The sequence below is a fragment of the Danio rerio genome, chromosome 15, assembly GCF_052040795.2.
Source record: "Danio rerio strain M-AB ecotype USA chromosome 15, GRCz13ab, whole genome shotgun sequence".
NCBI lineage: Eukaryota > Metazoa > Chordata > Actinopteri > Cypriniformes > Danionidae > Danio > Danio rerio.
Window position 1 is genome coordinate 47,375,001 of NC_141035.1, and position 12,500 is coordinate 47,387,500.

General features: G+C 38.7%; 1 protein-coding gene and 1 long non-coding RNA gene across 23 annotated transcripts in view; one reads left to right on the forward strand and one right to left on the reverse strand.

Annotated features, from left to right (window-relative positions):
- gria4a (glutamate receptor, ionotropic, AMPA 4a) overlaps positions 1 to 12,500 on the reverse strand; it is an 877,747-nt gene that overhangs the window by 738,372 nt on the left and 126,875 nt on the right. For all 11 annotated transcript variants that reach the window (XR_015508480.1, XR_015508478.1, XR_015508477.1 and 8 more), the window contains 1 exon segment: positions 7,550 to 7,756. Coding sequence is in view for 7 of the 11 variants with exons in the window: in XM_087282680.1 (XP_087138806.1) it covers positions 7,550 to 7,756 (207 nt within the window). In the remaining 4 variants the exon portion in view is untranslated.
- Positions 1 to 12,500, forward strand: part of LOC141377928 (uncharacterized) — a 244,751-nt gene that overhangs the window by 42,022 nt on the left and 190,229 nt on the right. The window lies entirely within an intron of this gene.

Sequence of the window (12,500 nt, forward strand, 5' to 3'; positions counted from 1 at the left end):
TAGTGTTTTTTTGTACCTGTTTTTTTGTTTTTTTTTCTAAAAACGTGGTAAAATCGGTCTTCCCTGCCGCTATATTGGTTCATATGAGCTGTCAATCACTCAAGACTTTCCGCTGTCAGGTGACAGGGAGGGAGCTTTTGTGACTGCGGGGAATGCAAACAGCTGAAGAGCAAGCGGCAACCTCCCGCTCTCTCTCAGTAGGCCAATACGGAAGTAACTAAAACTGCAATTCATCCGAAGTTCCGCTAGTCCTGGCTGCTCCGGGCTCCAAAATAGAGCAAATTTCAGTTGAGCCAACTGTTAGAATGGCCAACTTTACAGCAGAAAAAAGGTGTTTACAGCCTGCTACAAAAAAAGATTTTGGTTCATACAGCTAATATTACCCTTCAAAACAACTGTGAGGGGGGTGAATTTTTTAATAACTCATCCGTTTCCTTTATATTAAGTTATATTAAGTTTGCATAATTAGGGGTGTGGCCACTTGATTGACAGCTAGGTCTCGTTGGTCGCCGTCACGTCACCTCAGCTGAATCCTGCAGATTAGCCACTGAACTCGGCATATTTATCGTATTTCTGTGTTGTTTTATGTGGCTTTACACAGTCGACTGCCTTTTGGACTTGTTTCCTACAATTATTAGATGGCATGGCATGCTGAGTGCACTTAATTGTGCTCACAAACCATTCACGTGGCCTCCGTTTCCCCTGTGAGTAAAGTTATTTACTTATATACCATCTCTATACATGTATTTGTTTTATTTAAGATCATTTATCGTTTATATTTATATTTAGAGCTGTAATGCACTGCAGAATCTGTCAGATTGATTAGCTGTAGGCTCTAGAACAGTCATCTGAAGTGTTGTCATACAGTGTTATGCTGGATTTCATCAATAGTCTTACATTAACTAACACAGACTATATCTGAAGTGTATGGATGTACTTCGCGTTTCCTCCTGTTGAAAAACGTCATAAGTACAATGTTTAGTGGCTCAATGTGTTACAGCAGTGTTTTAAAAGAATAAACACTTTATTGATATAGTATACAGCCAAGCACAAGTGGTCAGAATACAACCGAGTCACAGGTGATAAAGTATTAAGCGTTCTCCCAAAGTAAAGTGTGTCTGAACCAGGTCCAAGCAAAATGCTAGCAGGTGTCTGTAGCTCCGCCCACTCTCCGCCTCTTTGCCCTTGTTTGGTATCCCGCCGTGGGTGTGATGACGCGCGAACAAAATGGCGATGGTTGGCCGCGCCTACTTGTGGCTTCTTTTGCGCTCTTCAGAAACCTATGGGTGACGTCACGAATACTGATGCAGGTTATAATAAAGATCAGTATTGCGCCGGTGGTCATCGGGAGAATCCTGCTCTGCCCCCCTCATATTGGGCCGGCCGACTCGCATGCTTTTCCACAAACACAGACAAATGTAATTCAGCGCATAAAGAGGCTGAGCATTAAAACGACACGAACCGAAACCAAAACTTTTAAAAGTGAGACTTTTCTTCCTTTCTTTTGTCCGTTCTTTCTTGAGGTGTACATTATTTTCCTATTTAATTACTGATGACTGCTTTGCAGCTTTCAGCATTGAATTGAATGATTTATTATAATATTTTGTTTGTTTTGTAGCAGAAATATTATTTATTAAATTGACATGCATATAAAAACTATAGTAGAAAATAAATATTTCTTACTACAATGCTTCATTTGTGTTTGATACAAACCATCAATTTATTTTTCAGTAGGACTTTATATAGCAGATAACTTAAATTAAAGCACATTCAAGGCAGCATGATGATGAGAAATATAATTCATTGTTAGTATTATTGTCGTCATCATCGTCATTATTATTATTTTATAATTATTCAACATTCATTATGGAATTATTGCACAAATATTAAGTCATCACAGCATTAGTTAGATAGTTGTTTCTGGGTTTTGTTAGTCCCAATTGATGTTGTTTTCAAATACAATAAATCCCTTAATATACAACTTGTCAAATATATCATTCATTTTTGGTGGGTGCTCTTAAATTTTTCTGGTGCTCCTAAATTTTTTCTGGTGCTTCTAAATATTTCAGGTTGGGAGCACCGGTGCTACCAAGTAAGAAAGTTAATTTCGAGCCCTGTGGCATGGGTTTCCTCCGGGTGCTCCGGTTTCCCCCACAGTCACATGCGCTATAGGTAAATTGATGAAGTAAGTGAAGTTTAGTTATAACTAATTTCGAGAGGATCACATGCTTATGATTGCTCGCAGCCGGCCCTGCATTATTCAATTTATGATTCACAAATCAGACGATTTCTAAGCCACTATAAATACTTTAAGTTCCATATCACAGCCATCTTCGTTTTGAAGAATCCCCCCTTCCACCCCTACTCCTCCTCCTTTCCTAGATGGGTGACACGATGGCCCAGTGGTTAGCACTAGTGCCTCACAGCAACAAGCCAAAGAGGCTAGTGGCAGAGCTGAAATTTACCCGCATTACTTCCTGCTTTGCTACTGTTCGGACGTCTTTGCCCACTGCTCCGCTCTTCGCACTCTTGCTTTTATATCTTATACCCTAATTTTAACTTGAGCCTATCAGCACAGTGCTCAAACAACACAGCTTGAAGATCAGCATCGATTCTACAAACTTTCTGGAATATAGCTTTACTAACAAGAAAGGAATTACCGTCTAAACAATCCTCCCGCTACCAGCTATCAGCTGCTTACATTCCGGAGACGGGAAGACACGGCTGTGAAAATGCCTCTGGATCGGATTAATTCAGATTCTCACTGCTGTACAAACTGCCACAAACTTCTACAAAAGATTGCAGTTCTTGAAACGAAGTTGCTTGCGATCCGACCAGAACTTCAGCTTCATTGTGGATTCTCTCAGCACACAGCCGGTGAGTCCCATAAATCTGTTCCTGCTACTGTTTTGAGCACAGAAAAACAGAAAAGAACTGTTGAAAATGAGCATTGGCATAAACAAGGTGCGAGACCAAAGGGTACTCGTGGGGTCAGATCATACGCTGCCGCATTAGCGTCTTCTACCCCAAATACAGCTCGGACTCAAATACAGCTTCAGAACAGATATAAAGTTTTGAGTAATATGGGTGAAGAATCCCCAAATGCAGTCAGACAGAGATCGCATGATTCAGCAACTAATTCTGCATGGAACAGAGGCTCAAGGCCGACTAGACACCGGCATTCTGCTCCGATCACACCTGAGATAAGAACACTAGTCGTAGGAGATTCAGTAATCAAGAATTTCAGGAGCAGATCTACAATGACATACTGCTTTCCTCATGCAACAATTTCTGATGTAAACAAAGAGCTTGAGGAAATTCTGAAAAAGCACAAGACGGCAAAACGGATTATCATCCATGTGGGGAAGAATGATATTCGGAAAGAACAGTCAGAACTGCTCAAGAAAGATTTCTGTGAGCTCTTGGAAACAGCTGAAAGATTGAAGGTTCAGCCGTTCATAAGTGGACCACTCCCTGCAAGAGGGACAAATATGTTTTCACGGCTTCTTGGTCTAAATGTATGGCTACAGAAAACATGTAACAAGAAAGGACTGAATTTCATCGACAACTTCAATCTCTTCTGGAACCAAAGACAGCTGTTTACATCAGACGGCCTTCATCCAAACAAACTTGGTGCAAAGGTGCTAAAGGACAATATTTTTTTCTCCCTCAATCATCCATCAGCTGTGTGTGCCACTGAACTGAACTGCAAACACACACCTAGCAAATGTCCGGATGACCACAGGACTTCAAATCAGCTCCTGAGTGGACTTGTGGCTGACGAATCACCCAAGGACAGTGATAATGCCACGCAGCCAAAACACCCAATGTTGATAGAGACACTATCAGTTGCCCTCTGCTCAACACAGGCAGACTGTGACGCATCAGAACAGCATCAAGTCTCGTCACTCAAAAATGATCCTCAGGAAAACATATTTCTGCAGACAGAATCTCCAGATGCACAGCCTCTGTCACCGGACACGTTCTCATTGTCACAATGTTCACCACTCTTGGGTTTTTCAAAAAAGATGGAGGAACTGGTGTGTGCTGGAACTAAACTTTCACACTCCATTGCCGCAAGCCCCCAGTTACCAACCAAAAAGCGGCCTGCTCCACAACCACCTATGAGCCCACCTGGAAGAGCCCTCCGATCACACCGCCAGGGCCCAAACAACAACGCCCCATCTTCAGCTGGTGAACACAAGAGCTGTCACTGATGTGTGTCGGGGGCCTGCTTAGATAACAGTGTCTTTATCAAATGTTTTCAGAACAAGCAGGAACCCAGTGTGTCTGTAGCTTTCTCTAAGCAGATATGTGTTGTGTTAAGTGACAGAAAACCAAAGACTTCATCAGGCCGTAAAGCAAATCATTCAAATCTGGTGTCTATTAGATGTAGATCTGAGACTACTATAGAAAAAACAGCTAAAACTGTTAAGTTAGCGCTTTTAAACATCAGATCACTCAATAATAAGTCACTTTTAGTCAATGATTTTATCAACACAAATTGCCTTGATTTTATGCTTTTAACTGAAACTTGGCTAGATGACAGTTGTAGCGCAGCAGTTCTAAATGAAGCAGCTCCTTTAAACTTTGACTTTTTGAGTGTTTGCAGAGTTAATAGGAGAGGTGGAGGCATCGCTGCCCTGTTTAAAGATGTCTATGAATGTAAACAAGTGTCATTTGGTGACTATTTTTCTTTTGAATATCTGAGTATAGCACTAAAAGGGTCTCCACGCATCTTACTGATCATTATCTACAGACCTCCAAAATATTCTCCAGCTTTTATTGAGGATTTTACAGAGCTGTTATCAATAGTAACATCTGAATTTGATTATTTTAGTATTGCTGGGGATTTTAATATTCACATTGATAATCCAGAAATCAATGCTGTAAAAGAACTGATGACTGTTTTTAACACTTTTGATCTGACTCAGCATGTTCAAGGACCCACACACAATCGTGGACACACTCTTGATCTACTTATAACTAAGGGTTTACACATTTCATCAACTGTTGTTAAGGATGTGGCACTATCTGATCATTTCTGTATCTTTTTTGATATATTGATCACTCCAGCTATTAAAGACAGATCTGTCTCTGTCAGAAAGAGATGCATAAATGAGAACACCAGTGAGCAGTTTATGAAAGCCATATCGCTGGCACCAAGTATATCTGCAGATTCTGTTGATTCTCTCCTTGATTTGTTCAATTCTAAAATTGAGAATGTCATAAATGACATCGCTCCTGTTAAAGTCAAGAAGATGACTGGCAGGCAAAAGGGATCTTGGACAAGGTCACCGAAAGTACAAATGATGAAAAGACAGTGCAGAAAAGCTGAGCGTATGTGGAGAAAGACGAAACTAGTAGTCCATTATAACATCTATAAAGACAGTCTTCATGCCTTTAAAATGGAACTAAACACTGCTAGACAGACTTTCTTTTCAAGCCTTATAAACAGCAACTTAAATAATGCTCGTACACTCTTTGCAACGATAGAGAGACTCACAAACCCCCCCAGTCAGATTCCAAGTGAGCTCCTCTCTGAAAGCAAATGTAATGAGTTTGCTCATTTCTTCACTGATAAGATCAATAATATCAGAAAGGCAATCAGCTCATCCAATCAGCCAAGTTGTGTCGATATCAAACAAGCTCAACCACAACTTAAGAAATCAGACATTATGTCTGATTTCATGGCAATTAACGGTAAAATCTTAGAAGAGACTGTGCAAGTTATGAAAACATCAACCTGCAGTCTTGACACGCTTCCCACATCATTCTTCAAAACGGTGTTTACCTGTTTAGAAATGGATCTTCTAAAAGTGGTAAATGCTTCACTTCTCTCAGGGATTTTTCCAACCTCACTTAAAACTGCAGTTGTTAAACCCCTCTTGAAGAAGAGCAACCTGGATAACACCCTATTGAGCAATTACAGGCCAATCTCAAATCTCCCTTTCATTGGCAAAATCATTGAAAAAGTTGTTTTTAACCAGGTTAACAAGTTCTTAAACTTCAGGGGGTGTTTAGACAATTTTCAATCGGGGTTCAGAGCACATCACAGTACAGAGAGCGCTCTTATAAAGATAATCAATGATATACGACTAAATACAGATTCAGGTAAAATAACAGTGCTGGTATTGTTGGATCTCAGTGCTGCATTTGACACTGTCGATCACAGCATACTTCTGGATAGGCTGGAAAACTGGGTTGGGTTGTCTGGCACGGTCCTCAAATGGTTTAGATCTTACCTAGAAGGTAGAGGTTACCATGTCAGTATAGGTGACCATAGGTCGAGGTGGACACCCATGACGTGTGGAGTCCCACAAGGCTCGATTCTGGCACCTCTCCTGTTCAACCTTTACATGCTCCCTCTAAGCCAAATAATGAGAAAGAACCAAATCTCCTACCACAGCTATGCTGATGACACTCAGATCTACCTAGCCTTACAGCCTAATGACTACAGCCCCATTGAGACCCTCTGCCAATGCATTGATGAAATGAGCAATTGGATGTGCCAAAACTTTCTTCAGTTAAACAAAGAGAAAACTGAAATTATTGTGTTTGGAAACAAAGATGAGGTTCTCAAGGTAAATGCGTACCTTGGCACTAAAGGTCAAACGACAAAAAATAAGGTCAAGAATCTTGGTGTGACTCTGGAGTCAGATCTGAGTTTCAACAGTCATGTCAAAGCAGTCAGTAAATCAGCATACTATCATCTCAAAAACATAGCAAGAATCAGATGCTTTGTTTCTAGTGAAGACTTAGAGAAACTTGTTCATGCTTTTATCAGCAGCAGGGTGGATTACTGTAATGGACTCCTCACTGGTCTTCCTAAAAAGACAGTCAGACAGTTACAGCTCATCCAGAACGCTGCAGCCAGAATTCTAACCAGAACCAGAAAATCAGAGCACATCACACCTGTCCTCAGGTCTTTACACTGGCTGCCAGTTACATTCAGAATAGATTTTAAAGTATTATTACTGGTCTATAAATCACTAAATGGCCTAGGACCTAAATACATTACAGATATGCTCACTGAATACAAACCTAACAGATCACTTAGATATTTAGGATCATATAAACTAGAAGTTCCAAGAGTTCAGTCAAAGCAGGGTGAATCAGCTTTTAGCCACTATGCCCCCCGCTGCTGGAATCAGCTTCCAGAAATGATCAGATGTGCTCCAACATTAGGCACATTCAAATCAAGACTGAAAACACATCTGTTTAGCTGTGCCTTTACTGAATGAGCACTGTGCTGCGTCCGACAGATTGCACTATCATGTTTTTCTCTTCTTCTTCATTCTTTTATATCACATTTTACCTGTTTTTATGTTTTGTTTTGTTTTTATGCATTTTTATTATTTGTTTTTACTTTTATTTTACTTGTTTCTTTTATTCTTGTTTATGTAAAGCACTTTGAATTGCCATTGTGTATGAAATGTGCTATATAAATAAACTTGCCTTGCCTTGCCTTGCCTTGCATTTGGCGGGTGTTAATGTAAAACCCTGACTGTAAATATATATATTTCTTTGTATACGAGGAAACACTCACCCCGTACACCAGCTCCCCAACCATGCCGTTCCAGATCTTCGTCTCTGGGTCTCTGGCTCCGTATTTCCCATCCGGCACGATTGAGATCTTGTACTTGATGCCGATATGTTTTGCGATTTCAGACGCCAGATCCACACAGTAACCTTCAAACTGCTCGTTCCCCTCGTACATCTCCCAGTTCTTCTTCAACATCACATACGGCCCTTCCTACACACACACACACACACACACACACACACACACACACACACAAACACACAAACACACACACACACAGAGGTGGGCAGGGATGGTCAAGCTGAACTCAGAATTACACTGCATTATGAATTACACTTAGACATAAATGCTAAAAACAGAACTTTATATACAGGCTAATTACATTCATTTAAGGACTAATTCATAGCACAAAATAATATCTTTTTAATTTGATATTCAAGAACAAAAATGAGTTTACTGATAAATATATTCCATTTGCATGCATTAATAATATAAAGTACAAATAATTGACTTTTTAAAGCAGAGGTCTCAAACTACCGCCCTGCCAGTCATTTACAGCTCGTTTCCCTCGTCCCTCCACCCCGAAAGTCACATCAAAAATATAACGAGATTCAATCCGCAAAAAAATATATTTTTTGAGCCACTATCTTTGTTGTGCAGTCCGGTCTAGCCACTTGTGGTTTTAACCCGCCATCTAGTCGACATATAAAATACTGCATTCAGATTAGTTTAACTTTCTCTCAGTGTACGGTCGACAGTAACACATGTGTTTTAATATTGGCTGATTTAAACGTTGAAATACATGTCTGTAAGTGCTCTACTTCTACTAAAGCACCTGTAATTTTTTGTTCAAACACTTCTTCATGGCTTAAACCTTATGCTGGTGGTGTAAAAAATATGATCAATTTGCTAATTTTCGATTTGAATGGCCTCCTTTAATAGATTTTCTTCATATGCTTATTAAGATTAGCATAAAAACTCTGCACATTAGTAAAATGTAGTGCTGGTTGAATTGGACTTGTTAAAGTAAATGTGAATGTTTTGAAGTGGCCGTCACAAAGCCCTGATCTCAATCCTGTAGAAAATTTGCTGGCAGAGTTGAAAAAGCTTGTGCGAGCAAGATAGCCTACAAATCTGACTCAGTTACACCAATTCTGTCAGGAGGAATGGGTCAAAATTCCTTCAAACCATTGTGAAAAGCTTGTGGAAGGATACCCAAAACAATTGACCAAAGTTATACAGTTTAAAAGCAAAGCTAAAAAATACCAAGGCAATATATGTAAACTTTTGACTGTCTAAAAATTAATAAAGAATTCCCTTTATTTAGATGTTTTGTATGTAAACTTCTGGTTTCAACTGTACATACGTTTACCTCTTTGTTGTAGTTTTACAAAAATAAAGAAAGATATTGAGAATAACAATCGGCAGTGAAGTCACTTTGTTAGTGGCAGTGAAGTCACTGAAGTTACCCAAACAGCTTTCTGCTGTTTTTAAGGCTCTGGGATAATACAATTGGTTGGGACAGAATAATAACTTTCGCAAAAGCCAACATACTGTTATACTACTCCATCTTCAAAACCAAATGTATCTCCTACTAGGCCGTTTATGCTACATGGCCCAAATTTGGTCAAAATGTGCCTTCTGCATTTAAGATTGTTGTTATATCTCCTCATGCTGATAAGTTTTTTAGTTTTTGAATAAAAAAATGTGAAATATAACTTTTTATTACAAGCCCCAAATAGATTTTGTTGCTATGTCTTTTTAGGTTTATCTTATCTGCTCTCACTTCTGCAGATCTATGTGCCCTCCAGAAACTTGCGTTCTGTGAATGAACGTCGCCTCGTGGTTCCATCCCAAAGAGGGAAGAAATCACTTTCGCGAACGCTCACGCTCAATCTGCCCTGTTGGTGGAATGAACTCCCTAACTGCATCAGAACAGCAGAGTCACTCGCTACTTTCAAGAAACGACTAAAAACTCAACTATTTAGTCTCCACTTCACTTCCTAATCTGCAATTGCCTCTTTGAATATCACACTAACTGTACAAAAAAAAAAAAAAAAAAAAAAAACTAATACTACTAATACTTCCCTTCTTAGACTTTACAGACCTGAAACTTGCCTTTAGTACTTATTCATTGTTGCTCTTAGTTGTGTAAATTGCTTCCTTGTCCTCATTTGTAAGTCGCTTTGGATAAAAGCGTCTGCTAAATGACTAAATGTAAATGTAAATGTATCAGACTTGTGGTTTTCCAATAAATAATTTTTAAGCATTACTTTTCCCAAAATATGGCAAGCCATAAACTCCATGACTTAAACTAACCTTTTTCACTGATATGGCAAGCCATTTTAGCATGTATCCCTTTCACACTTTTTAAGCATCATGTTTTATAATAAAATATGGCAAGCCATTTTTGCATAATATCCAAGTCCAGTTTTTGACTGTCATAGAGACATCAGGGTTGATTTATATCACTTATATTGGCAAAAGGCTTTAATGTATCGTCACTAAGCTGTCGATTGTCCCCATAGCAATAAAACAGGCTAACCTAGTAACCAAAACAGCAATATCTCTACATCATTGTAGGGACCTGGGTATTGGCTCGTTTGATTCATGCTAGCAAATGGGACTTCCTGTACTATGCATGCTAGTGATGATTATCTAAGTTCAATAACATATGCTAGAAATGTCTGCTAAGTATTAGCATTTGATCAAACATGCACAAGCATTGCCATTTAGCAACTGCTCAGCAACCATCTAGCAATGCCATAAACATTTTAGCAACTGCCTAGCAACCACTTAGCAACCGCTGTGCTCATTGTCAACTCCCATTCCCAATCTTATCGCAGCCACGTTGGATTTCTCAAGCTAAAATCAAAGTTTGTCGACGAACTTTAGGTTCTAGTTAAGCCTATTATTTGTAGTGTTTTCATAGCAGTTTAAACTTCCTCTTCAATATGTACAACAAGAAACAAAAAGCTAGAGTTTTGACTGCACATACTCTGTGGGAGAATGACTGAGTGTGTATAATGCTCGGCCATACACGCAACAACCACAGATAGATTTCAGCAGCTGATGTGTGACACCATAAACGTGCTGATTTGCATTATCACTGGTGACTGGGAATGCTTGAAATATAAATGTCATGTCTGTTGTCCTAAGATGCATCAGTTATGTCAGGTTTCCACTTTTTTGTCTTGTGCTTGAATGTTGAAACGGCCCTCCTATGAATTGTCAGTCACTGAAATGCCCCCTGCCCATTTGGGTTTGAGACCCCTGTTTTAAGCATTTTTAGTGAGAAACTGCTAGAAAAGTGCACAAAATTACACCAAAAATGTTTACAAGAAATCTTAACAGCAAAGTTGTAGCTCCTTATTTCAACATATTTCATATTTTTTGCATAACAGCTTTCTTTTTACAATACAAGCAACAAATAAGTGCAATTCTCATACAAATGTAACATTTATTTCATTCATTTGCATACATTTATAAAGCCGTCACTGTAATAATCATCAGATTAGAGCAAACGACAACAAAGAAGTTTATGTAATGAAACTAAAAGCATTTTCAATCAGAGAAATACACATTAAAGCAGGAATCATAGCACAAGACATATACAGTACATCTTAAAGTACATTCATTTTATAGACAATTATTTAACATTGTTTATACACCGTTTACATCAATGTTCTCAAACTCAATACCTGGAGGGCTGCAGCTCTGCATAGTTTAGCTTCAACCACCTTCAACTCACACCTGCTTAATAGTCTCTAGTTTTCTTGAATAGCTGTATTAGTTGGAGCAAAACTGCAGAGCTGCGGCCCACCAGGAATCGAGACCTATGATTTGCATGGTGTTCAGACTGAATCTAATGTACACAAGCTGTAGGTTTTGATATGGAAATTCATTCCTCTGATATGAAGGCACGTGAGAGCAGATGATAAATAAATGTAATGTTATAAGAAAATTACAAGTTATTTTTTTACGCTTAATCCCTGTACAGTAGGTCACATGACTGGTGTTCTTGCTCCTTTTTGTCAATTAATTAATGTTTTAAATGACTTCACTAGTAAATACATTAGCAGATAATGCATTCTTAAATCAATAAGTACATTTATACTCAAGTATACTACATGTGCTTAACAAAAAGTGTATTTAGAGTCAAGAATTAATAGATAAATCTGTTAAATTGGATTATAACATTGTTTATTTACTGAAGTAAAAGTATGTACAATGAATTTTAGACTAATTTGTTTACTTATTTATTAGCAGTCTTATACTCAGTGTTCAGGTGAAATCTAATATTTTTCATAAATATAAAAATAAGTTAACTTTATGTTTAATAGGACATTTAGTGATAAATAGGGCTGCATGATTGTACAGTAAGAGCCAGTTTAATATTTAATAATTAATTTTATATTATTTTGTTGTTGAAATGTTATTTTAAAGTGATAACTAAAGATCTAAGTCCTGACAAATTTATGTTTCATATTCATGTATGGCAAAATTACTTTTGATGCTTTATTATGTCTAATTTGTGTGTTGTTTCTTCAATGCTCGCATTCTCTTGAGAAGTGAAGTGTTGATGCAAGTATTAGAGATACCGTTTTCTTACCATCTGTGGACAGTTTAAGGGCCCTATCATACACCCGGCGCAGTGTGGCGCAAGGCGCGGCGCAATTGTCTTTTGGTAGTTTCAGCTTGGCGCAAGAGTCGTTTTGAGGCGTTGCGCTACGCTGTTTAAATAGCAAATGCATTAGCGCTCATTTGTGCGCCCATAGGTGTTCTGGTTTAATAAGGAAGGCGTTCTGAGGCGGACCGCTGGCGCGTTGCTATATTGAGAAACTATAATAGATTTTTCATAAGACCAAAACTAACCCGGTCTAAACTCCGGCGCAGAGTTGCACCTCGCTTACGCACTAATGCACCTATTGCACAAGAGAGCAATAGGCAAATA